This window comes from Notechis scutatus, chromosome 4 (assembly GCF_049901735.1).
Source record: "Notechis scutatus isolate UNSWTSFEM ecotype Mainland chromosome 4, rNotScu1.2, whole genome shotgun sequence".
Taxonomy (NCBI): domain Eukaryota; kingdom Metazoa; phylum Chordata; class Lepidosauria; order Squamata; family Elapidae; genus Notechis; species Notechis scutatus.
In genome coordinates this window covers 100,140,711-100,167,287 of record NC_142012.1, presented here as the reverse complement: position 1 = coordinate 100,167,287, position 26,577 = coordinate 100,140,711, and the positions used below count along the sequence as shown (strand labels likewise).

Sequence of the window (26,577 nt, the reverse complement as noted above, 5' to 3'; positions counted from 1 at the left end):
CACTGGATGAATGAATGGAATAGTTGACAACTCACAAAGATGATGACCATAATTCTCAGTAGGAGCCAGTGAATCTTTTATCATCTCTTCCCTTCAACTGTTTGTTTTTTCAAGCATGACCCTGTTTTAATTGTACTCTTTAAAACAGGGGTGTCAAACTCAAGGCGGGGGGGGAGGGGAGGGCTGCCTGGAATCAACGAAGGACCGTCCTGCGGTGCCTCTCCCAGTGAAACCGAAGCAGAGGGTTGCAGGAGGCTGTCGCAGCTGGAAACGGAGCGCCCACGACACAAGTGACATCAAGCTGGCCACACCCACCCAGGCCCCCCAAGGTCAAACACAACCCTGATGCAGCCCTCAATAAAATCAAGTTTGACACCCATGCTTTAAAGCTTTTCTTACTTTTTGATCTACATTTGAACTGACTGATTGTAGGCTGCTCTATCCTATAAATCCCTTACTGGATTTTTATAAAGTTTTTCCGCTTTCTTACTGTTTACTTTGGAACTCTAAACCATTTTCACTCTTTCACAGCAAGGAAGCCAGTGGTGAGAAAGCTCACTCTCTGGTAGTGTAAGCTATTCAATTTGATTTACACCTATATTGGATTTTACTATAAGAGTTTTGTTTTTATTATTTTTTCAAAGCCTTATTTTTTTTTTAACTTTTGATGGGAAAATTCCTTTTTATTACTTTATATTCTGGGAAATCTTATATCAAGTTTTCTCTGTGGACGTTTTGTTATGTATGTATGTCTTTTTTTAAAAAAAGAACTGTTTGTCTTTACAACATCTACAAAAAATGAGATAAAGCTCTCTGCAAAGTCTTTGAAAAAATGCTGTCTCATAAACTTAATTTGAAAATTTTAATTAAAAATTTGACGGATCAGCAACGGTTTTGAAGCAATTCCAGGATATTAGTCAAGAGTGAATAACAGTTGGATTTGATTTGCAGTCTGATGGATCAGAATCTGGGCTGGAACTGCAAAACCTCAGGCGAAAGTGTCTTGTCTGAGAATTGCAGGCTGTGTTGAAAAGACTGAAAAGGGAAAAAGTGCAGGTAGTCCTCGACTTACAGCCACAATTCAGCCCAAAATTTTTGTTGAGTGAGACATTTGTTAAAGGAGTTTTGCCCCATTTTACAACTTTCCTTGCCACAGCTGTGAAGTGAATCACTGCAGTTTTGACAAGTTAGTTACCCGGCTGTTAAGGGCATCAGGCTTCTCCATTGATTTTGCTTGTCAGAAGGTCGCAAAAGGGGATCAGGTGACCCCGGGATACAGTGAGACTGTCATAAATATGAACCAGTTGCCAAGCATCTGAATTTTGATCACATGATCCTGGGAATGCTAAAAAGGTGGCAATTCTGAACAACGGTCATAAGTCACATAAGTCACATTGCTGAGGAAGGACAGAATTATGTTTCTTAGCAATTGCAAAATTGCAGTATGCCATCTTCCTCCTCTTCCAACAAACACACTTGATTTTTTATCTCAATGTACACAATTCATCTGACCCAAAGAAATGAGAACAAAAATGATTGTAATCTTGCGCTTGATAGATACTGGTGACAATCTCTTAGGATCCTACCAGTAGTAAGTAGATACTATGCCTTTTGCACTTGTGCAACTGCGCTTTGGTGTCAAATGCTCTGGATGAATTCTGGCCATACGTAAAAGGATAATTAAAACACTATTTAAATGTGTGCTCTGTTAAAGTGTAACGTGTAGCCAAAGGTGTGTGTTTTTTAAAGGTCCAATTTCTAAATTCGATTGTATCTTCCCCGTTGCTTTTTTTTTTTTAAATATTCAAAGGATGACAAGTTTCCATACTTCATACAACTAGATTTAATAAGTTATTACAGAAAAAAAAATTAATTCCAAACTACAAAGTTGAAGCAGTTGTAAGCAATAGCAGCGTGGAGCTTCATGTTTAGTCACAGTACTGCAGTTCCATACAAAGCATTAGTCCAAGCCAAAAAAGTAAAAAATAAAAGGTAAAAGCCTTTTAGGGTTACTAGCAAAACCAGTCTAAAGAGAACATGTAATAAAAGATATGGTACACTGAAAATTAGTCAGTTGGAAAAAAAAACAAGTACAGAGATCTTAGCTGTGAACACTCATCTCCATTATTTTAGACAGCAAATTACAAATACCTAATACTTTATACCCCAACAGAACAACATCCAGAAACAAACCAGCAAAAAAAAAAAGCAGAAATGATTTTCCTGTATTAGCACCCTGAATATCTATTTGTTGCTAAACAATGTTAAATAAGTATAAAATGTGCAGAATAACATAACAGCTCTTGCTCTTTCTCCTATTCAGGAGTAAATCATAGCATAATATTAGAACAGACTCTATGTTAAGACAGAAATACTACAACAGTAGAAATTAAGAGAACTTTTTAAGTGAAAAAAAAGGAATGCTGACATTATACAAACTGGTGTAAAAAGCAACTACATAAAAGGCAGGTTTAACAAAAATAGTTTAAAAAAACCAATCTGTGACTAATCTTTCACTCGTATCTTGCAAGTAGAGATGTCACAATACTGAAATATTAACATAGGAGATTTTCTCCCAGTAAAGCACTGTATTTTTGTACTATTCTAACAAAGATAATGAAATCTGTAATAACTGCATATTTGTAATACAATTTTCTTTTAACCCTGCCTTCCTACAAGGCAAGTGTGTAGGCAGGAGTGTAAGCACACACTCACCTCATTCCATTCTTGCAGGAATTTGAAAAATTTTCCCTTTACTTCTACTGTATTATGCTTTTACAATTTGTATATGTTCCAACCATAGAACCTAGATAAGAGTCTAAATTTTACTATTTGAAATTGCCTGTACATTACTTACAAAAAGCTCACAAAGGCCAACTCCAGATATTTCCACAAGAGATCAAGGGATAGCTTCCATTCAGCTTAAATCCTCATAAAAACAGATGAAATCTGACGACTGATGTATCTGGAGAAGGCTATTGTGTTGTCTGTTTAGGTAACACCAGTTTGAGTTGCAGGATCTAAAGCAAGGTTTTTCAAATTTGGCAACTTGAAGATGTGGGGACTTCATCTTCCAGAATTCCCCAGCCAAGCTAGCTCCAGAATTCTGGGAGTTAAAGTCCACCAAGTTGCCAAGCCTGAGAAACATTGATCTAAAGGAAGGGATAACAGTATCCAGCTTCCACACAGAAGCTTTGCTAGTATTGCAGTAAATGGTAGGACAGGCAAAGGTGGAGATGAACTACAAAAAACGATGCAGTGTTATTTTTTATAGCAGCAATGGATGCTGTTCTTATGCTATAAGAGGCCTAACACAAGAAAGGGAGAAATATACAAGCAGCTTGAAAAAAAGTGCTTAGATCAGGTAATAAGGGTTCCTATACATGCATTAGATAGCACTAACTATGAGAAACTTACACTGTATGGTACACTGTAACATTATGGAGATACTATACAATTTCCTCCATTTGTTCTGAATTACCATGTAAAGAGGCGCAGGGAAATGCAGCATGAAGGACAGGTTTAATAAATAAATAAAAGCATGGCAGATCACCCAGAAGCCACTTGGGAGAGATTTAAAAGGGAACAGTTCAAAAAAAACAAAAAAGAGGATGGATGGTTGGTTGGGTGAAGTGGAAGTGACTTAGCCAAGCCTTAATGCTGCGTAGTTCCATTTATATTTTTCACCCTTGCACCCACTGTGCAACAGTACTGGATGTGCCCATGGTAATGGTGAGGAAGCAAATTGGTAGGATGCTAAACAGCCAAGATTGTAGACCTGCTATTTCTACAGATTGGAGTGAATTACAACAGCAACAGTGTTTTATTAACATTGGTGTTGTACAAATCTAGACAGCGAACTGGTACTGTGACATCCCTATTGTCTTCCTAAATCATTCTGATAAAGGAAAAAGCTTCTAAAAAATATCACATCATTTTCCTGCTTCATTCTGTAATTTTATTGCCCAATTATTCATTACAGTTTTTCAATCATTTCACATATCCAACCATTTTCACACCATTGTAAACCACATCAGCAAGTTAATACATAAAGCTTTGCATTTCAAAAAACTAGACACTTTAGTAACAATATTACAAAGGTTTTTTAGCTTCAAAAATAACTGAAAATGAAAAAAATAAACTTTTAAAGAATTAGCATCATAAAATTAATTTATTCCAAGTAAAAATACAAAATAATATTAATGACATTGACCAGATATGAAAGTCTCTCCCAGAAACAACTATATTAATGGTTGAGAAAGCATTCCTTAAAGAAAATCAGAAATAAAAATGAAAAATATGTCAATGTTTAAATTTCTCTTAGCAAAAAATCTTTCTAAAAATAACAATGAAAATCTGTCTCAGTACAAAGGCTACATTACTATTGAAAAAATACCAGCATGAAGAAAAGGTACATATTTGACAGTAGAAAAATGATCTTAGTGAATCACAATGTCTAAAGTTTGCAATGAAAATAAATTTGCAATAAAGATTTATGCCTTTTTTCTTTTCTTTTTCTTTTTTATACAAACAGTACAAACAGTATTGCACATAACAACAGATAGTCGAGGTTAAGTTGCTTTCAAAAAGAAAATCGACTAGTTCAAGTCTCGCATCAAGGGAAGGCCACAAGTGGGCCTGTGGTACCCAGGGGCTCCTTCATCCAGTTACAGTTCAGAACATTTTGTTTTAAAAAATAACTTCTTTTCTGGAAGGACCCTCTTAGAATAATGGGGTAAGATATTAACAACCTGGGGGGGGGCACATTCATTTACAAAACAAAAGGGGACTTGTTATAATTTAATAAACTAAAAATTATCTTTAAAAAATACAAACAGAAGAACTCTCACAATTCTGGTCAGTCGTGCATAATCGCTTGATTATAAATATACAAATTAAGGGCAAAACAGGTTTTTCACCTTCTGTTCACAACTTCCAGCACCAAAGCAGTTTGTTTTTAAATTTTCTTGCTGTACTCATTTTAATCATTTTACATAACTTCCATCATCTCTTCCCCCCTTTTCGCCTTTCTTTCCAACTATGTTTGTATGTGGAAAAGAGATATTTCTTCATAAATGTTTAATTGTTTCACATAATTAGGTAGACTTCGGTAGGATAGCTATGATCTTCAATACAGTTATAAAGCTCTAACTTCTTCATTTTCAAAAACGCAAATAAGCATGAAAAAAATAAAGTTACCCATCTGTTAAATCATTTCCTCACAGAATTAAATTAATATATATATTTTTTCTGAATAAACTTACTTAGAAAATATTTTCTTTCCTATATTTCAAAATTGAGGTATTGCAAAAGATCATGTCAGTCAGAAAGCATGCCTTTTTTCTTTAAAAAAGAATAATCTGCCAACTATTGAAAACTGTCTAGTTACAAAAAGTAGTGCATAACAAATCTTGTATAGATGAAAAAAAGAAGGGAAAAGAAGAAGAAAACCCCAAACAAAACAAAATAGATTGCTGGGCTAGATAAAGCAATATCACAAAAATGCCCAGGAGAAATTGCGATACCAAGAAGAATGAATATTTTTAAACCAGTAAAAAACTATTTTTTTTTTCAACAGAGAAAGATTTTCTCCCCCCCCCCCCAGCCAATAATTCCAACCAAATACTAAAAGAAAATGTAGAAAGTTACAACATTAACAAGGCCAGCACAACACTCAAAATGGGGACATTTCAACATCTACTATGCGGTGCGATATCCAGTCAAACTGTCCCCAGACCTCCAAAACTAGGGATGGGGTGGGGGGGGGAGAGAACAAACCCACAGAAAACCCAGAAAAATAACGTACACATTGTCACATTTTCATAAATAGTACACTAATATGTGTTTATGTGTTTGCCTTGTAGCCCCATATTATATGCTAAAAAAATGTCCACTGTTCAGATATAGGTTTCAAATATATTCAAGCTTCACAGGATACATCCAGGATTTAAGAAATTAAATATCATACCCAAGTTAATTTTTGTATGCAGACATTTCTTTAGCACCGCTATTCCCAATCAAAAATGTGCCCCGTTTATCAGCCACTATCAAAGCTGGTAGTTTACATATGCTATTGTGAGCTCTTTGGTTTCCTGGACATGGGCTGCAGCTACATAAATAGTGCAAGCTTTTATGAGATAGGAACTAAGAGCTCAAATTTTATTTTGTAAGTGTGCATATGTATTTGTGTCTGTGGTTGAACTTTCAAAAGAGTGTGAATGGTAGACATAGAGGCTTAAACAGTTAGTTTGATCACAGTACTAGACATAATCACTTTACTATATAAAATAAATTGCACAATATAGAACAGAGCACCGCAAAGTACTTCGTCTATCATTCACAAATCTGCTTAAGGATATTTCTACATCTATTCTTTTTTTTTAAATCTTGTCATGATATAGGTGATACGGCTATGGGCTGATTTTAACTTCAGAAGCATCTACATAGACTTTGACATGCCTTCCTCCAGTCAGTAACCTGTGCGTATATGCGTGTGTGTGTTTTAAATTATTTTATTGAGTACTTTGCAGCCTACATAGAATCTTAATTGGTGCACTGTGGGCAGATTTTTGTATTAGACATCTATAAAAAAAATTATTGCATGCGTCAACCTGATTAAACATGCAGTCAAAACAATTGACCTTCCTTGGAAGCTTTCTGAATGCTCTACTGATCTTCTTTCAGCAGCCATCACTGTTTTAAATCACATAATTATCTTTTTAAATGATACCCTAGCTTGAATAGAGTAATGTGGTATTAGTAATACCATCTTAATAGCAGCAAAAGCTATTGCAGCATACATTTACATAACACTAAAAGGCCTAAACAAATAGGAAACCCTCAGCAAAACAGAAAAGGGATGGGAGGTGGGTGGGGGTGGAGAAAATGTGATCCGGCTTATGAGGTATCATCCTTTTCAGTAAAAATAGAGAGCAACTAAAGATTGTTTAGGGTTTTCCTACTCTGAATGATTGCTGAATATCCATTGTAAATTTTTGCTACATCTGTCACCTACTTGTGAGTGTTACCTTTGGTAAATCATGTGCTAGGGGCAAATCAAAGTTTCTGAAAATAAGTGCATGCTCCAGTTTTAAAATAAAAGTACATAATTTAAAAAAAAAAAACCTTAATCACATATACACCAACCTAGTGGAGGCTGATGACCATAGCAGTCTACTTATTGTTAGCCGTGATAAGTCTCAGGTGAGAAATTAAGGTACCAAGCAGATGTTTGTGTGAATCAAAGTGCAAAATCAGTACAGTTACACTCTGCTAGGCTTGTATTATACTGGACATAGTGTTCAGTAATGTGACTGTAAATAATCATAATCATCATTATAATCATAACCATCATCATAATAAAAGGACCCATCTCTTCATTAAAGTCAAGGATGAATGCACAGATTTCCAGAACACAAAAGCCCTGAGGCATCACTCCTTTCCCCTTCAATCCAGTTGGCTCCAGTACTGCTGGCCTTCAGCCCGGACCTCAGCTCCAACGGAAGGGCACATGGCGTGGCCGGTCACCTCCTTCCTTCACAAGCGGCTTGTGGAACTCTCGTCCAGCCCGAGAATGAATACTCGCCCAACAGTATTCACAGTAATACTGCAAGCAGGTAACATTGGCACAAAAGAACGGGGCAAATTTTCCGCCACAGCGAGTACCCTGGCATTCATCACACATCTGATCATCAAGCACGTATGGCTTTACTTCCACCTGTAAAAGGAGACAGGTACAGAGTCAGTATCGGTAAATAAAGAGCATCTGGGAATGAGCCTTGCACATTGGGATTGAGCAGAACCCCCAAGAGCTCTAGTGCAACCTCTCACATAGACAAGAGCCAGAATGCCCTAGCTTTAAAACAAAGAGAAAGGGTTTTTCAGCTTTGAGACATCACACACACACAATTTATTTAGGGAATTTATATTGCCGCCTATTAGCACACGGTGACTCAATGTAGCTTACAGAATGTAAAATCTCATCTAAAAACAATAAAACTAATAAGAGTCATATAATAAATATAATAAAATCACCTCCCACCCCCTGCTCCGGCAACAGCACCTCACATGAGCCATTTAATCCTGCTCTGGGTTCCCCAGGCCGGAGGCCATTCTAATCTCTGGGGGGATGATATTCCAGAGAGAGGGGCCACAATGGAGAAGGTCCTTCTTCTGGGTCCCACCACGTGCATCTCTCTAAAGGACATTTTCTGCCTCCTCACTCTGATTATAGGAGTGGTAATTTTAATTGGTATATCTTGTCATATCATGCTTTTGCAAATTTAAAAAGCTATATCAGAAAAAAAATAACTGACTTCACTATTTTGTAAATTGTAAGCCTGTTATGGCACAGACCCTGTAGACATAAGCTGGTGGAGATGGTGGTGGTGGTGGGAATATACAGTTCTGTCAGCTGATGGCTACACTTGAATACAACCCATTGAGTGAAATAGGGAAGCTTTTCATTTAGAAGATATAAAAATATAAATAACAAACATGTGGAAAAGAGGAGAGGTATCGGGGTCATGTATTATTGCAATTATCTCTTTCAGATCAGGGAACAAGAAGAATGAAAAATGGGCAAGAGTTCCTTGCCTTGCTATCAATCCTGCAGCAATTCTCTTGGTATCAAAATTCTAGCTATTGATTCCAGCATTTCGAGCTCAGAATCACAGCTAAATTTCCATATTTCACAGTATTTGTAGGAAAGCCTAGTCTTTGTTATTTATATTGCCAAATAAATTCTGCCTTTAATTTAATCATTGTTAAAATATTACTGTCATTTCTTTCCCTATTACAAGGAATGTTTAGCATCTCTTTTTTTCCCAAGTTTAAAGTCATTAAGATTTAGAACGGAAAGGCCTATACAGAAATTCCACATTTAATGACAATTGGGATTGGCAACTCATTTGCTAAGTGGTGCAGTTATTGTGTGATGTCATGGACTGTGCTGACTTATGACATCAGTTCCAGCTATGGTCTTTAATCAAATCACCATGGGTCAATAAGAACAATGTCATATGACCATAACTTGTGACTTCTTCCAGCTTTTCCATTGATTTTGCTTATTGAAAGCTGGTTGTGAGGGTCACAACAGGCAATCACAGGGCTGTGGCACACTGTGACCATCATAAATGCATGACAGTAGCCAAGTGCTGTGATGGCCACTAATTTGAGGACCAGTTGTAAGACTAGTTTTTATTTATTTATTTATTTTTATTTTATAAGTTCAAAGGGATGCTGAACAAATAGTCAGAAAGGGAGAACTATCTGTAAAACTATTAGGCATATTTGAGTATGTTCCATGTTAAAATATAATTAGCCTTAATACTCTATTAGAAGTTCTACCTTTCTCATACTACTTTATTTTTCTTGTAAACATATTAGACATTATGATCAAACATGTACTCCTACCTGTTCTAAAGAATTTTTGAAAAATGTGAGAGGGCGGAGCTGGCGTTGCGACGATACGGCATGCGATCTTGGAGGTCTGAGATCGCTGCCTATATCTTTGCTCCTGGATGGTCCTATCGGATCTAAACTGTCCCGAAGAGACAGTGAAAGTGAAGAGCGCATCCTGTCGATCCCAGGGATACCGCAAAGTCCCTGATAGATCCGGGAGAAACTCTTCTTGCCAGCGGCAAAGAGGCAGCCATTAAAGCTGCTGAAGTTGGGACAGCTCCGAAACGGAAGAGAACAGAAAGAGAGAGTGTGCCGGTTTGGTGAGAACTTTTTTTTTATTCTAAGATCTGAAAGGACACCCTAAGGAAAAGAAAGAATCTGTAAAAGTTTTGACAGAAGTGATTAAGCTGTGATTTTAAACAGGAATGTCAAAGTAATGTTTTTGGTTTTTTTTCTCATTGCTGGATTTTCTATATATGACCTTGTATTTTGAAACTGGACTGTTTTTTTTCGTTTATATCTTTTTTTTTCCTTCTCCTTTTTGATTTTGTGATATTTTAGGCTAGAGGCTCCCTTTAGTTATTTCATTTTTAAAAATATCTTTTGCTTTTTTTTTTAATTCTTATTATATCCTGCTTGGAAAAGGAGGGGGAAAGTGAGAGCAAAGAAACTTTGTAACACTGCCAACTAGAGGCTTGAAAATATTCTATTTCCCTGTGACCAGACAAAGCTGAGAAAGAAAGAACTGAGACTCTTTTTCAAAGACATTGAATTTGATAAGATAGAGGGAAGAGCATGGGAGAGTATGATTGCAGGTGCTCTTCTGGGTTTCTATCAACAGCTGGAGTCTGGTGTTGAAACTTAGGGGGAAGGAGGTAAGTTTTTGGAGAAGAGAGCTATAATAAGAGCCTTGGATAATTAAACAAAGTGCAGTGTGCCCTTTTACTTTTTCTAAGTTGTGCTATCCCTCCTCACCAGCTTTATTGTATTTCTTCTTTTTTTTGTAATAACTATATGGGTTTTTGGCTTTGTTGGAGCTTGTCTTTGTTTTTCTTTTTTTCTTTGGAAGTCCAATCTGTACGTTTGCTTTTTTATTTTAAAGGGAAAGCCTTAAAACCCCTTTTCCCCCTTTCCTGGTATTTTTGTTTTTTCATCTACCTTTCTGGTCTATTCTTATATACTTTTTTCTATTTGAGATCTTTCAATTGGATTAAGGTGTTGAAGAACCTGAAGAATTTTTCCTTTTTCTTTTTTTTCTTAAGCCTTTTTCTTCATCTAACTATTGATTGGATTAAGATATACAAGAACCTGAATAAATTTTGTCCTCCCTTCTTTTTTCTTTCTTTTTATTATTATTATTGGGCTTCTTTTTTCTACTATTTTTATTTTGAACTATAATTGGTTACTTCACAATTGGATTAAGGTTTAGAAGAACCTGAAGATTTTGAATTGCTTAAAATGAGTAGGAAATTTACAGCTCCTGATTCTTCAACTTCTACTTCTTCCTCTTCACCATCTGGAGGACAACGTTCAATACAGACAATGTTCAAGCAAGAAAAAGAACAAGAAAAAGTGACTCTGCAGATGATTATGCAAGGAATTCAAAATATTCAAGCAAGATCAGAGAATATTGAAAAGAGAATAGAGAACATCGAACAAAGAACAGAGAACATTGAACAAAGAACAAGAACATTGAACAAAAACGGAAAACCGATGAAAAAGTGGAGAACATCCAACAAATGATGTTGAAGTATGATGAGAGATTCCAAAAAATTGAAGAAGAAGATAAACAAAGAGACAAGAAGATTGGAGATATTGATAATAGATTAACGGTGGTTGAACAAGATAAAAGTGGTATGTTGAGATGGGAGATGGATAGATCAGAATTCTATCTTAGATTTCAAAATGTAGAGGAAGAAAAAGGACAAAACTCAGCTGAGATAATGATAGAAATACTGGCTGAAGCTTTGGAAATAACTCAAGAGAAGATGATGGATGGAATAGATGAGGTTTATCGAGTTTTCACAAGATATGTGATGAGAAATAGCCTACCAAGAGAAGTTCACATTAGATTTACAAAGAAAGCCATTAAAACGCAAATATTGCAAGTGGCAAAAGAGAAAACATTGAAATACAAAGACAAGGAGATTGTGGTCTTGAAACAAATACCCAGAAGAGTGAGAGAGATGAGAAGAGAATACCGATTCCTGACTAAGATGCTACTTAAAAAGAGGTGAATTATAGAATTCACAGAAGGTTTAATGTTCACATGGCAAGAACAGAGACATAGAATTGACTCAATTGAGAAAGTGGAATTATTTTATACAGAATTTTTTGGAGGGAAAGAGGCAGAAAAAGAGATCTCACTAATTGAAGTCCAAAAGGACTGCCAAATGGCGACTGAAAAAGAAGAAGGTGCAGTAGGTGGAAAGGTGGAAGCCAAAGAACAACATGAACTAAGATCTACGAGAGCTGCTAAACCTAACTATAAAATATAACCATGGAAGAGAAAAAATTGATTACAATTAATATAAATGGACTTAACTCAGCCGTCAAAAGAAGGAAAACCTTTCATAAATTAGAGAAATTAAAATTTGATATAATTTGTCTACAAGAAGTACATATTAAAAAACAATATAACCAATTGTTGGTACAGCCAAAATTAGGGAAAATATTTTCTTCCTTGACACAATGTAAGAAAAGAGGAGTGGTTTTATATATTAAAGAGACCACCCCAGCAAAATTGATCTAATGACAAAAAAGCATATAGATTTGAAACAAGAGATATTTTTATTGGGAATTCTACCTAAAATATATAGTAAAGACTTGAAATACCTGATTGTAAATGTATTAACAGGATTGTATTTGCTAAAAACTGGAAAAATGAGAAAATACCATCACAGGAGGAAATCATTAAGAAAATATTGGAATGTGCTGAAATGAGTAGATTGACATTTGAAATTAGAGAACAAGAGGATAAACAATTATCCATGTACAAATGATAATTAAGAAGGTTTTATGTTTTTATGTCTTGTTTTATGTTTTGTATTTTGTGTGTTCATGTTTGATTGAGAATTAATAAAACCTTGATAGAAAGAAATATAATTGAATAAAAGTGAAGGGAGAAACAATGAGAAATTCGGAAAAGATATATAGGTGTTTAAATGGAAATGTGATAATTTGGAACTATGCTGTATAAATGTTTATATTTGATTGAGAATTAATAAAACCTTGATAGAAAGAAATATAATTGAATAAAAGTGAAGGGAGAAATAATGAGAAATTTGGAAAAGATATATATATATGTGCTTAAATGGAAATGTGATAATGTGGAACTATGCCTTGTTAAAACTTATAAGTAATTTTTTTAGAAAGGAGGTTTTATCCCTTTATGTCCTATGTTTTGTCTGTCTTTAAAAAATCAATAAAATTTGTTTTTAAAAAAAGAAGATAAACAATTTTATAAAATTTGGGATCTTTTCTATCAATGGTTAGACAATAAAATACAGTAATGAAATACGCAGACTTTTAGAAAATAATAAATATATAAAGATGTACTTTTTTCTTATTATATCTACAAAATGATTTTAGGATAGATTTGGGATGATAATATGAACTGTTATAAAATAAATTAAGTAAACTATGATTATCTTGTAAAACATGAATGAATAAAAGTATAGTCAAATGATTAATAATGATACTAAGGTATTTAATTTTTGATTGACAATATGAGATCATATGCAATATAATTGTAATCGAAGACTACAAAATGGAAGCACAAAACAATCTGTAAACCAACCGGCACATTGTATGTACTCCTATGGAAGATAGCTTGATGTTTTTATGTTTTGTTTGTTTATGTTTGTTTTTAAAAACCAATAAAATTTAAAAAAAAAGAATTTTTGAAAAATGTACTAATTTATATTATAGCCTCTGTAAAGCAACTATTAGTCACATTGGATAATCCTGGATTATTAGATCAATGAATGGTCCAACTTCACCAGGCATCTATGCAACATGTCTGCAGAGTTAAGCCAACCAAAGATGCTTCACTTACCCGTTTATCGATGTCATTGTGCTGGAGCTGGACAAAGCGTGCACTAATAGCAGCAATATAGCTCTGCTGATTGGAGAAAGCCACTCTACCAGCACCTTTGGGGTACTTTAACTCTGGGTCTGTATCAATGCCAGCATAGCAGACGCCTCCATACAAACGATCCATAATCATAGCTAGTTCAACTATAAGAGAACATGAATATGGTGAAATGGCCATAAATTTAATCTTCAGAATCTCTGGCACTTCTATACAGTTACTGTTTTTACTTATTTCTTAGGAACCTGATCCCTCAATTGTCTTCCATTAACTACAAAACGTAGAGAACAGTAAGAGGGGGCAAAAAGAGTTAGAAAGACCTCCCTCAAATTGAACATGGAGTAAACCCCCAAGAAATCTAATACAGAACACCTCTGGCTTATCACACAAGAGACAATTTATACATCAAAATTTGATTAACCATAAGAAAAGAATGCTATTATCAGCACACTATTATAACAAAAAAACCCAGTTATACTGCAATTTCAACAATTAGAAGTAATAATAAGTAGTATTTAAATACATTTTTGGATTGTACGTTTAATTGAGATAATTAATCTAAATATAAAATATAATTTGGATACCAAATATCCAAGGAGGAGATTATTACCACCACTTCCAAATTTTCTCCCTAAATGGCTTGAACTAAAAAACAATACTATGAGATACATAGCCCTATTAATAAAAATAGAATAGGTACATTAAATTTAGTATCCCATGTTTAAAAAATCTTGAGCTGATTTTAAGTAATCAAATGGAACTAGAATAAAGCAATCTATCAATCAATCTATCATAGCAATCAGCTATGGTTAAAAAGACCAATTTAAAGTAGAAGATAGAATTAAAAGTACATCTGAGAAAGCAATATAAAAGGACTAAATATAAACATTATTAAAATTATTTAGACAATGGACAATCGACAAAATTTAAAAGAAACAGTTACAAATAAAATAGCAAAGAAGGCCACTAATTAAACATGTTACAAATATTGAGACAAAAGTTAAAGTATTAGCCAATGCATAAGGAAAGTTTCTCTTTTGAAGCATGTTGTTTTTATTACTGGATTATAGTAAAAGAAATAACATTTCAGTGTTTCTGACAATATTTGATAGTAGTAGATGGTTGTATACAGCACATAGTCTAAATAAATAGATGTAACTAATTATTTGGAAAAAGTCTCAGTTTGACCTTTTTTAGAATAACAGTAGAAGTAATTCTCAATTACTGACCATAGCTGTGACTGGCAATTCCATTGGTCATAATGTAAAAGTCATGCGGCCATGCCAGATTTACAATGTCAGTTCACCAGTTCCAGCTGCAGTTATTAAGTGAATAACCATAGCCCGTTAACCACAATATTACTGGACGGTGACCTGTGACTTCCTGTTAGCTTTCCTAATAAAGGTCACAAGTAATCACGTGACAATGGGACACTATGACCATTGTAAATGCACACCATTTGTCTAGTGCCCAAATTGCAATCACATGACCACAGAGAGGTTGCAATGGCTACAACTTTGAAGACAGATAGTCTCTTTGTTTAGTGTGCTTGTAAACTTTGAATGATCACTGAATGAGTAGTGTTTAAGGAATATCTGCAATCATTCCCAAAGACAGGAGGTATCATACAGGCATTTCCTGATATACACCTATCCCTTTAGTGAACCAAGATGATAAAATATGCATGTCAATATTGGTCAATAGATTACACTCAATGATTGGTAACTATATTAATCTGGATTAATTTGGATTTATCAAGAGCTAATAGATTGGAAATCCAATTAGGTATATTCTTAATATTCTACATGGAATAAAAAAAAACACCTGGCCTTTTTATTCTAGATGCTTATGAAGTCTGCAATATGCATGGTAGGCATAGTCATTGTTGCTTAAGACATGAGAAAAATACATATTTGGAGTTAAATTTATAAATGTAGTACAGAAATTATATTTTAAATTAAATGTGATTGCAAGGCTCAAATATACAGATTCACAATATATAATTTATACAGAGAGGAACAAAATCAGTTTACACATTCTCTGCTCCAATCTGTAATATGTCACTGAAAGCCCTTTTATACAAACAATAACACTGGTCACAACAGTTATTGATAACAGTAACAGCCTCATGAGGAAGCAATGTATAGGTTTTTGGTCAAAGAAGAAAAATTAAAATAATTTAATAAATTTTAATAATAAAATTTAAAAAATCTGAGGCATTGTTTACAAGCACGATTCCAAATTATAGCCTCAGATAAGGGATAAAGTTGCCATAAGCAATATATCAGATTTTTTTCCTCCTTCCATTCAATTGTAACAGTTTCTCAGAGATTACCTGAAGAAGTCCCTGCAAGGTTTCTTGGCAAGACTTTTCAGAAGTGGTTTGCCATTGCTTCCTTCCTATGGTTGACAGAAAGTGACTGGCTCAAGGTCACCCAGCTGGCTTTGTGTCCAAGGTGGGACAAGAAATCAGTCTCCCAGTGTCTATCCTGAGACTTAACCACTACACCAAACTGGCTCTCATTGGAATTTTAGTTTCTCTCCAAGTTTCATGTTACAATCATTAAATTTAAATTTGCTAATGCATAAAATTAAAGATCAACTGGATTATAACACTCAACAAAAACTATTTTAGTGAAAACTGTCTTCTTAAAAATAATTCTACTTCTTAAATTATTTAAATCTTTTCCAAATACTATATATTTCCTTAACTAACAAAAAATAATCTCAAGGCAATTTTTAAAAACAAAATTTATATTAAAAAAGAGAAACCAATCTGGGAAACATTAATTTATTTTATAGGTTTTCAACTGATGCCTCTTCCATTATATTAAAAGATACATTTTAAAAAATGGACAAAGATTGAAGAATTCAAACTATCAGTCAAAACTTGCCATCATTTTAAATGAAATACTATTATTGTATGTACAGAACATTCAGAATCCTATCTTAGATTTTTGTAATGAAATCTGAAAGTAGCATCAACATTTGCATTATGCTCTTCCCTGTTAAGTCGCTAAAGACAAAGGAAAATGGAGGATTAGGCTATTTCAGGGATGTCAAACTGGCAGCCTGTGGGCCAGATGCATCACGCACAGACCAGGCCCACCCTAGGGAATTTTCCCTAATGGGAAAAACGTCATGAAACACATGATGGCAATGTGACGTGGTGAGTTTGACACCCCTGGGCTATTTTAACAACAGTATGTATAAATTCTATCAGTCCTTAAAGATGAAGAAGTTGGTTTACGCTTATAGAGTTCAAAAGGACAATTTTTGAAGTAGAGAAAAATATTAAAGGCAATGTCAAAAAAATATGTCACATTATGAAAGATTCTGGAATGCTTCCTATTTAAAATATTCAGTCCAAAAAAATGGGGACTTGAGACATACTAAAGAACTGCACTTTGTAAATTTGAATTGAATACTGAAATATGTAGCAAGAATTATTAGGATTTTTATTTAAAATAATCTGATATTTCCAGAGAAAGACTTAAATATTAATTATATGAGGACTGTAGTAATTCTTCTTCACTGGATATTGACAGTGCTTTCAGGGTTTTTTTTTAAATACTCCCTCTTGAATTTAACATAGCTGCCTATGGTAACTGGAAGGACTCCTTTGGTGAAGAAAACCATAATCCTTTCTATAAGGATAAATAGATAGGATTGCAATGTTCACTTATTTTTCCTCCTGAGCTTCAAACCCTGGTAATAGCTGGTTTGAGAAGATCTCCCAATCATCCTGGATAAATTTTGAAATATAGGAGAGAGAAAGAAGAGTATCAAGCAAAAATCACTTATGAGATTACCCAGTTGGCTCCATTCAATTGCAATTTAAAATAGCAAATATACAAAAAGAAGAGAAGTAGAACTCAGTCATTTGAAATACCCTAAATAAAACTAGGTATCAAGCTTTAAGAAGTTTTTCACAGTCATCTGGCTTTTAATATTTTTACTCACCAGCTCGAAGGGGTCGTGGAACTCCTCCCACAAAAATAGTTTTTCTGGGGTCTAAAGGTTGAGAACCATCCATTACAAAGTCACTGTCGCTTAAATTCCAAGGTCGAATTTGTACCTGAAATATTCCAAAGATCAGTTTCCTTTTAATCTGCCTTTTGAAAATTAATCTAAGACTAACAACTTTTATGTAATGCTTTAATTATCCATACGTATCAAAATCAATTCATGGGCTGAATGTTTTAGAAGTCCTCTTTATAAAAACATGTATTATATTAACTAAGGAACAGCAAATACACATTAGCTTTTGTCAATATAGCAAGATAGTCTCATATATTGCCTAGAAAATGATAAATTTCTATAGTTCATATAGATTCTATAGATCATACTGGAATCTCTTCAAACTTACTTTTACAGTAATGTCTGCTAATCATAATATCAACTTGTTTTGCAAGTAGGAAAAATTAGTTAAAGCTTAGTGTAAGAGGTTCACTTCTGCATGGCATAATAATATGATAAGCAGAAAGACATGCAGCTTACTATTGTATTTATTTAGGATGCCCACAAAATGTGTAAACTTACTCTCTGAGACATCAAAGCAACATAGAGACTCTATAATATTAAGACAACTCAAATATGAAGCATCCAATATACCTATTATAAATAGTTGATAAGTACAGAACAGAACAGAACAGAACAGAGTTGTGAGCCACAAGATAGTAAAGCACCTGCAAACATGAAGATGTGAAGATTTTGCTATTGCAACATGAATAATTTTGATGAAAAACACAGAACTTCAGATTAAGGTGCAGAACAAAGAATAAGATAAACTATTTGTCATATGTCATAACAAAGTACTCAACAACTTAGTTTATATCACAGAAAAGTTTTTCTATCCTTTCAATCTTGACTCAGTTACTCAATTTTTTTTATTTTATATGAGAATAAAGTCCAGGCTATTTTGTAGTTTACATAATTCTTCAATTTCTATAATTGATAAACTTTTTGTCATGCCCCTGGTGGAGACTGACTCTGAGAGAGAGGAGGAACAGCTGACAGGGAGTGGAAATGTAGCTCCAGAGGTTGTGGAGGAGGCTGGGGAAGGGCAGAGGCCAGCTGGGCAGTCAGAGGAGGACCCAGGCCCATCCCCTATCCATCAAAGGGCACACAGGGAGGAGAGGATAAGGGAGAGACGTGGTCTACTCGGGAGGAGAGGGCCTTGATCCTCTTCATGGGCTGCAGCTGTGACAACTGGATAAGAGGACCGACATGCGTATGGGCAAGTGCTGGAAACAAAGCGTGGAAATATCTCTAGTTTATGGTTCCCCTCTGAGTTTGTCGTCCTTCCCAGTGTGTGTTCTGTTATCTGGGGACATCCTCCAGCCCTTATCTTGCCTGGTTTGTGTTGTTTTTTACTCTTTATAATTTAAACGGCATTTCCTCCTTCTTGTAACTGCTCGTGTAGAAGTTTTTTGTCTCCAGTCAAGGATATTTGGAGCTTGGAAGCAAAATGAAGGAATAAAAGGGGATTTACCTGGTTTTTGTGACTGTGTTTATTTTGTATCCCACTCTGGGTAATTACACTTTCCTTTAAAGTATACATTTTTGCTATTAAAATCTAGGAAGCAATCAAATCCTAGATGCAAAAATATCCACATAAAATGATTCACATATATTACTGACCACAATTGGAATGTCTACTCTGTCATTAAGTGATGTAGTTGTAAAATGAAACATCACATAACCATGACCATCATAGGATGGCAGTTTGGGAGTTCCATCTGAAGTCATTAAGAAAATCACCATGGGTCGTTAAATTTGACATCATGTAACCATGGCTTGCAACTTCTTACTGTCTTTCCCAATGACTCTGCTTGTGAGGAGTTGGCTGTAAATGTTGCAAATTGTGATCATGGGATCGTGAGATGCTGCAACTATCTAAATGTATGCCAATGCCATATTGGAGGACCAGTTGTAAGTCTCTTTCCTGTTGTAATTTGAAATGGCTGCTGAATTAATGGTTGGTAAGCAAGGACTTCTTGTATATGCATGTAGGATCTTATTCCATAAATGATACTAGACAATCTAATGGTAGGATTGGTTTATGGAACTGGAGAGTCAATTGTAAACCTACATAAAGCCTTAAACTGCATATAGATTCCTGCAAAATGTGATGCTAAATCTATATATTCAAAATGGAATACACACAGAATCTGAACTAAAAATTAAAAATTGAACATATTGGATTTTTAAAAAATCAACTTAAAATAAAATCTTGCCTAGGAGAATTGTGTTGATCCAATCAACTATTTGCTAACACTACAGTACAAATAGACTCCATCTGTCTGTTGAAAACCCCCATCAAACTGGATCTACTGTCTGGCTAATATAGAATTGCACATCTGAAAATCCCATTGGCCGCCTCTTTGGGGCAAGATGTTGGAGCAGGTAGCTATAGTTTCTGTGTTTTCATATCCTCACTGCCTCATTATTTACTTGAGCCTGCCAGTCTGTTACACTCCTCCCAGTCTCGGGATCAATGCAGCTTGCTATGTTCCACCTCCCTTGAACTGGCTAGGAAGAAAGGTAAGTGAGGTAAAAGTAAGATAAGGTAAGGTAAGGTAAGGTAAGGAAGGATAAGCAAATAAGCATCTGTTCAGCTTTCAGGACCATAAAGATTCTGGTTGCTGGTGAACCTGTAAACAGGAAATGGATAAAATTCTATAGGGTATAGAATAGGGTGAGCAGTTAGGGTGAGCAATTATTCCCCTTTTCATGACTTTGCTTTTCAAATTAAATATGCACAACTCTGAACTAACTGCCTGTTATGATTTCAATAGATAATATATTAAGGTTTAAATATTTCCTTTAAAATGTCCTTCTATAAGAAGTACTATAAGATAGAAAGAAACCAGGATTACAGAAACACATTCCATTTCATTTTATATAAAGGGGTTTATATTTCTTGAGGAACTGCCTCTCTACTCCCATTTAATACCACATGTTAAATTTCTTTCGATAAGGAGATTTTTAAAAGTAATTTAAAAAAGTAACTTATTTACTTTTGGGCGGGATGGGGGGGGGGGAGAAAAAAGTGTAAAAGCTCTTTTATGATCCAATCCTTGGAAGACAGGTTGTTCAAACAATATCCTCTGCTGTCCAAAATATAGTTTTTGCTACTTAATAACATTTTGAAAGCTAAAGGAATGTTGGGTGAAAAGAAAATGCATTTATTTACTTAAGCTAAGAGATCTGTCTGAATGGAAAGCATTTACTCTGTTCATTTAAGTGGTTAGCTAGCTGAACTCAGATAAACCCTTGAATATTTTGTACTGAACATTTTCAAAAGAACAAAAAAAATCTGATAAATCTTACATGTGAATAAGTAGATATTACATATCCACAGCTAATATCATTTTATTTATTGTTTTAAAACTTCATTCTACGTAGAACTTTTACACACTCCCCTCAGCAACAATATAGGGGAAACTCCACATGGAACTGATAAATCTGAAATAGTTAGTCAAGTTATTTTGTGTTATTTGCTGTATTGGGACAATCACTCTGTTTTCATTGACCCTTTTTAGTAAATAGCCCAATATTTTATATTTGTATTATTGTAAGCCAACCTTTTTGAACTGAGCAGCATAATGTTTATATGCTGCTCAATTCCATATATGTTTATATGCCAATAGTGTTTATATGCTGGTCAATTCCATATATATATAAGGAATATTATTATTGTTATTCCTACTATTCAACTGAATGTAATATAATACAGGCAAGAGCATGATATTTGATGCTTTTATGCTATTATTATGATTCCATGTTATTGTATATTAAAAAGTACATTGCTCGCTCTTGCTTGTGTGTGTGTGTGTGTGTGTGTATGAGAAGAGAGAAAGAGAAAGAGAGAAATTGTGTTAGTTATTTGCTTCTTTGTTATGAACGTATGTTTATATTATTTGTTTGCTCAAGGAAAATAATAGTATTTTAGTCATCATTCTATATAACAGATTAAACAATCCAAATGTATGGTATCTCCCCAATTCTCTAGTGGGGAAAGTAACATATATGAAGCTTAAGTCAGCAGAATGTTGCATTGCTTACTGACTCTGATCATAAAGAGTTTAAATATATAAGTGGAATGAGCAAAATCAACATTGAGATAATTTTTTGTCTTCTTGAATTTTAATGACAGCTGTTTCGTTGAGATGAAGAATTTTTAAACACATACCGAAGACCAGGATAGAATGTTTTAAGACTCCCAGTGCACATAAAATGAATACAATGGACAGTATAATGGATGCAATGATTGTATTTGAATACATAGGTGACCTTCAATGTAACCTTGAAGGTTACAACTCCCACCAAGAAAATTAAACAAACTCAGGATTATAGTACTAAAACTGCCCTCATCAAACTGAACAGGCAACTCCTTTTCAGAACATTTTGTTTCAATTATTGAAAGAAATGACTACATTATAATTTTACTTACTGGTTTGTCCTTAATAGTGGGACTTGATACACATAAATAAAGTTTACCATCTTCTTCTAAACAGGCATCTATCAGAGCTTGAACAGAGCTTTCTTCCTGGAATAGCAGAAAAGCATAACCTTGGAGGAAAAGAATAAAATTAGTAAATACAAATTATAAAAAAACACAGCACAAATAACAGACATAACATGAAGGTTGTAAAACAACACAACATTTTTAAAATGTCTTCAAAAACACAATATCCCTGACCCCAAACCATAACATTACAGGTAGTCCTTGTTTAGCAAACACAATTGGGACTGGCAACTTAGTGGTTAAGGAAGTGATTGCTAAGTGAAAACATAATTGCGTTTATGATCTTACTTCAGCTTATCTTCACTTTATAGACCTGCAAAGATGAAAAATGCAAGGAATGATCATGATGTTACTTTTTCATCACCATTTTAACCACGAATAGTTGCTAAATGAGGCAGTTTGACTGATTGCTAAACAAGGATTATATGTAGTTTTCCCCCCCACTTTTTTTACAATTCACTTATAACTACCCTGCCAATAAGCAATCATGCGGTATCAAATATTTAATTGAAATCAATATATAGCATGTTTATAGCATTCCTATAATTAAGAAAAGTTGTCCAATCAATAATTAAATAAGGTTAGTCTGACAAGACATACTCTTGGTAAAACCATGTTGACTTCATATATTTATTGCATTATTTTCAGGGTTCTTACACATGAATGTGTTTATTAATTGCTCTAGGATTTTCTAAAGGTACCTATATAAGATTGAATGATCTATAGATTTCTGGATCTTTTTTTTCATATTTTCGAAAACGGTCAAGATTTGTTCTCCACTCACCTGCTACTTAATTATTTTTTCATAATTACTCAAGGATCATATATAAAACTCATAGCCAACTTCTTTGGTATTCTGGGATACAGTTTTTTCCAGCCTAGAGTTTTTAAACTTAATTTTGTAGTAATAGGCTTTATTCTGGCTTTCACAATTATCTATGTATCAAATATTTTCTTATTAGAGACAACTGAACCAAATTAGGAATTGGGTAGTTCTGTATTTTCTTTGTTTCTTGCTCATCTCTCTTATTTTGTTTTGGTTTAACTTTAGTTTTAGTTTTAAAAAGTCATCTGTGTGCAATCATTTATATAATTCATATCATTCCAATGTTTTATTTATAACTGTAAGTTATAAGCTATGATTATGAGATTGGACAGAATTTTCCTTTAAGAATGTATTTATGTATATTTCATTTGTGATTTTTTAAGTAACATAATATTTACATAATAATAGAAATGATATTCTGTGAACTGTCAATAATCATTAGAATAATAGAAATTACTTATGACATATTTAACAGAGTAAATAACATATCTAATTAATGTATGTTATAAATTCATAATTAACTAGCACTGTAATCTGCTGTTTAAATACACAAAAAAGTCACTGTTTCTTTAGTAATCTTATAAGTATGAAAGCCTGATGAATTATTTTCAAACAGAAAATTACCCAACAGAGAAAAAATTATGAATCATATACAGATAGTCCTCGCGTAACAACTGTTCACTTTAAGACTGTTTGTAGTTATGATAAACTCCAAAAACTTACTTATGACCCATCCTTGAAAGTAAATCTGCCATCCTCCCCCACCCCACCCAACCCACAGCCACACAATCTTATTTTAAGAGTTTGGCAACCGGTTTGAATTTATAGCAGGTTGCAGCATCCTGCAGTCACATAATTTGCAATGTTTTTTGCCAGTTTTCGGCATCTTTTTGCAAAAAAAATGCCCATTTTGGAGAGTGGATTTGCTTAACGTTCCTGTGGTTCACTTACTGACCACATGATTTGCTTAGCAACGCTGGTGACTCATTCTATGGCCATTGTAAAAACAGTCATAAAATCAAATCAGGTTATGTGGTGACCCGCTTAATGACTGTAATGAATTACAATAGAAATTCCAGGTTCAATTTCTGGTGTTTATTTTATGAACTTTAAATATGGACACCTAGCACTGAGAATTTTACTGAGATATTATATAGTGGACTTCTTAGCTGAGGTAATCTCCAATCTAATGCTGAGATCTTGCAATTCTGGGAATTCTAACAGAGTTTCTAATCGTTATGCTGGAAGTTGTCTGCTAAAATTCTGACAGTTCAGAAGCCAGTTATAAATAATCTGGAACAGTTGTGACAAAGTGTTTATCACTTTCAGACAGACATTCATGGGCAACTGGCAGGCACTTTGAAAGCTGTTTCTCATATTAGTGCCTTGGCAAAAAATAGAAAAGACTCTATATCCTTGTCTTCTGCTAAAATATATTTCACTCAAGAATATTTTTAATAAACACAAGAGAGCACTGATTTAATCTTCCAAAATGCAGGGTGCCTTGAGAACTAAAGAATTCTTTATTGGAGTTCTCAATTCCTAAACCAAAGAAGTTAGATTATATTAGATGGTATGAAGAAATTCAGTAATACTATAACCAGAAAGAAAAATTGCACTAAAACACAAAAATTCCACTTCGCATATATAAGTGAAATGTGATAAAATGTTAATATGTTGGAAAAACTTATGAAATGCTGCTGCTAGATAAAGGAGTGAAGAATATTCCCTCGTTATTCTTGTATGTTCTATGCTTCTAAAGGATAAAAATGAGGAACATTTCATAGTGTTTTGGGGAATACAGAAACTGCTGGCTTTCTCCTCTTCCTGGCAAATGACCAGAATCAGAAAAGGCTAAAATGTTAATGAAAAGACAATACTGAAACTAATCCGCGGATAATTAGTAATCAGCTGGTTAATTAGGAACTGAATGCATATTAGGCATCTGATAAAATAAAAATAAAACTTTAGCATACAAAATAAATTTATAGGTTAATATATTAATAGCTTCATTTAAATAATCAAGGTAGTTTTAACCTTCCCATTCATAGATATTTTATACCTACTGAAAGAGATACTTTCATTCTTCATTTGCAAATAAATTTTTTTAAAAAGTGCTCTAAACATTAAATGTTACTGAGATAAATGCAGTTGTTCTTAACAGTAATTATTATGTACCAGATTTTTGACAATTATTTTGAAATTATTCTGATAAGGAAATGTTTAGATATTTGAAAAAGATACAAAAACATTTGTATCCTACACTCTCTGCTCTGATCACACTGTTTCTACAATAGTGAAGGTCAGAATTGTACTTATATACTCCTAGTATATACAATTCTAGGATTGAGGAAAATGGTACATTATGATAAAAAAGTGTGGTATTGACTGCCCTATCATGAATAATACCAATATCTTCATGTGAAATTACCCACCCAGGCTGGATAGTTATTACACAAAAGATTCAAACAACCCATGTTGCAGGATATCCAGAAAAATGGTTATGAAACCACAGAAAACACAGTATTATTATGGGTAGAATTTCATTGCAGATATGCAATGGCATATTCAACCTTAGAACAGAAATACATGACAAAGTTATAGATGACAAGGAAGATGAAGCCAATATTTCAAGCACTGAACAATTTATACAAGGAGAAGAACATTTCCCTGCTTCATAAAACTGAAACAAATTACCTTTAGGTGGAAAATATGACTTGCTTTCAGCTTTGTGAGGCCAGTCCACCACGAGAGGTCCAAACCTACGAAAGCTAGCAGTGATTTCATCTATAACAAAATAATAATTAAGATTCATCAGAAATAAAATTGAATGATAAAACTAAGTAATTTTCCTTAATGGTTCTGATTTTTTAAAGTACAGGTAGTCATCCACTTCCAACCATTCAGTTAGTGACGGTTTGAAGTTACAGCAGCAGGAAAAAAGTGACTTAAAACGGTTCCTCGCATTTATAACTGTCACTGCATCACCAGGGTCAGTGGTCAAAATTTGGGCACTTGACAACTGGCATGTATTTAGGGTGGCTGCAGCATCCCAGGTCATGTGATCACCAATTAGGACCTTCCCAGCCAGCTTCTGACAAGCTAAATCAATGGGGGAACCCAGATTCGTTTAATGATCAGTGATGGCAAAAAAAAGCATGTAAAATCAGGAACGAACCATTTAACTTCTGCCTTGCTTAGTAACATAATTTCTAGTCCCAAGTATGGTTGTAAGTCGAGGACTACCTGTATTTCATGCGCCTGAAGTTCAAGTTTTTCAGTTTTGGAACTACAGGTGTACAAAATGTTTTGAGCATGAGATCCCTTGAAATGTTGAGCATTCAGAGCAAAATGGAACAGGATAGAATATAATTCTTTATTGGCCAAGTATGATTGGACACCCAAGGAATTTGTCTCATAAGCTCTGTGCCCCCATACAACAACAAAGGGATAAGTCAGAGATCATAAATCACAGTTACAATGAGTTGTTTTGAGCATTTTTGAGGTGTTTTGAACTTGAAAAAAAGAACTATTCTAACCTTGAATATGTCAAAGGCAAAAGCAGAAGTGCCTGTCAGTTACCCTGAAACACCTCCAAAATACTGGAAAAAGTCACTGTGTGTTTGAAACAGCACTTGTATATCAAAACAAGATGTTTCACTAAATTTTGCACTTCATATATTTCAAAACAAAGCTCTATTTGGAATCAAATTTCTTAAATTT

General features: G+C 34.1%; 1 protein-coding gene across 19 annotated transcripts in view; it reads right to left on the bottom strand.

The window, feature by feature from the left end:
• Positions 1-3,935: 3,935 nt before the first annotated feature.
• CPEB3 (cytoplasmic polyadenylation element binding protein 3) overlaps positions 3,936-26,577 on the bottom strand; it is a 103,901-nt gene continuing 81,259 nt past the window's right edge. For all 19 annotated transcript variants that reach the window (XM_026670738.2, XM_087964226.1, XM_087964231.1 and 16 more), the window contains 5 exons: positions 25,552-25,641; positions 21,954-22,072; positions 17,459-17,573; positions 13,460-13,641; positions 3,936-7,717 (listed from right to left, as the gene is read on the bottom strand). In XM_026670738.2, coding sequence (XP_026526523.2) covers positions 7,490-7,717; positions 13,460-13,641; positions 17,459-17,573; positions 21,954-22,072; positions 25,552-25,641 — 734 coding nt within the window. In that variant the 3' untranslated portion in view covers positions 3,936-7,489. The remainder of the gene's footprint in view (positions 7,718-13,459; positions 13,642-17,458; positions 17,574-21,953; positions 22,073-25,551; positions 25,642-26,577) is intronic.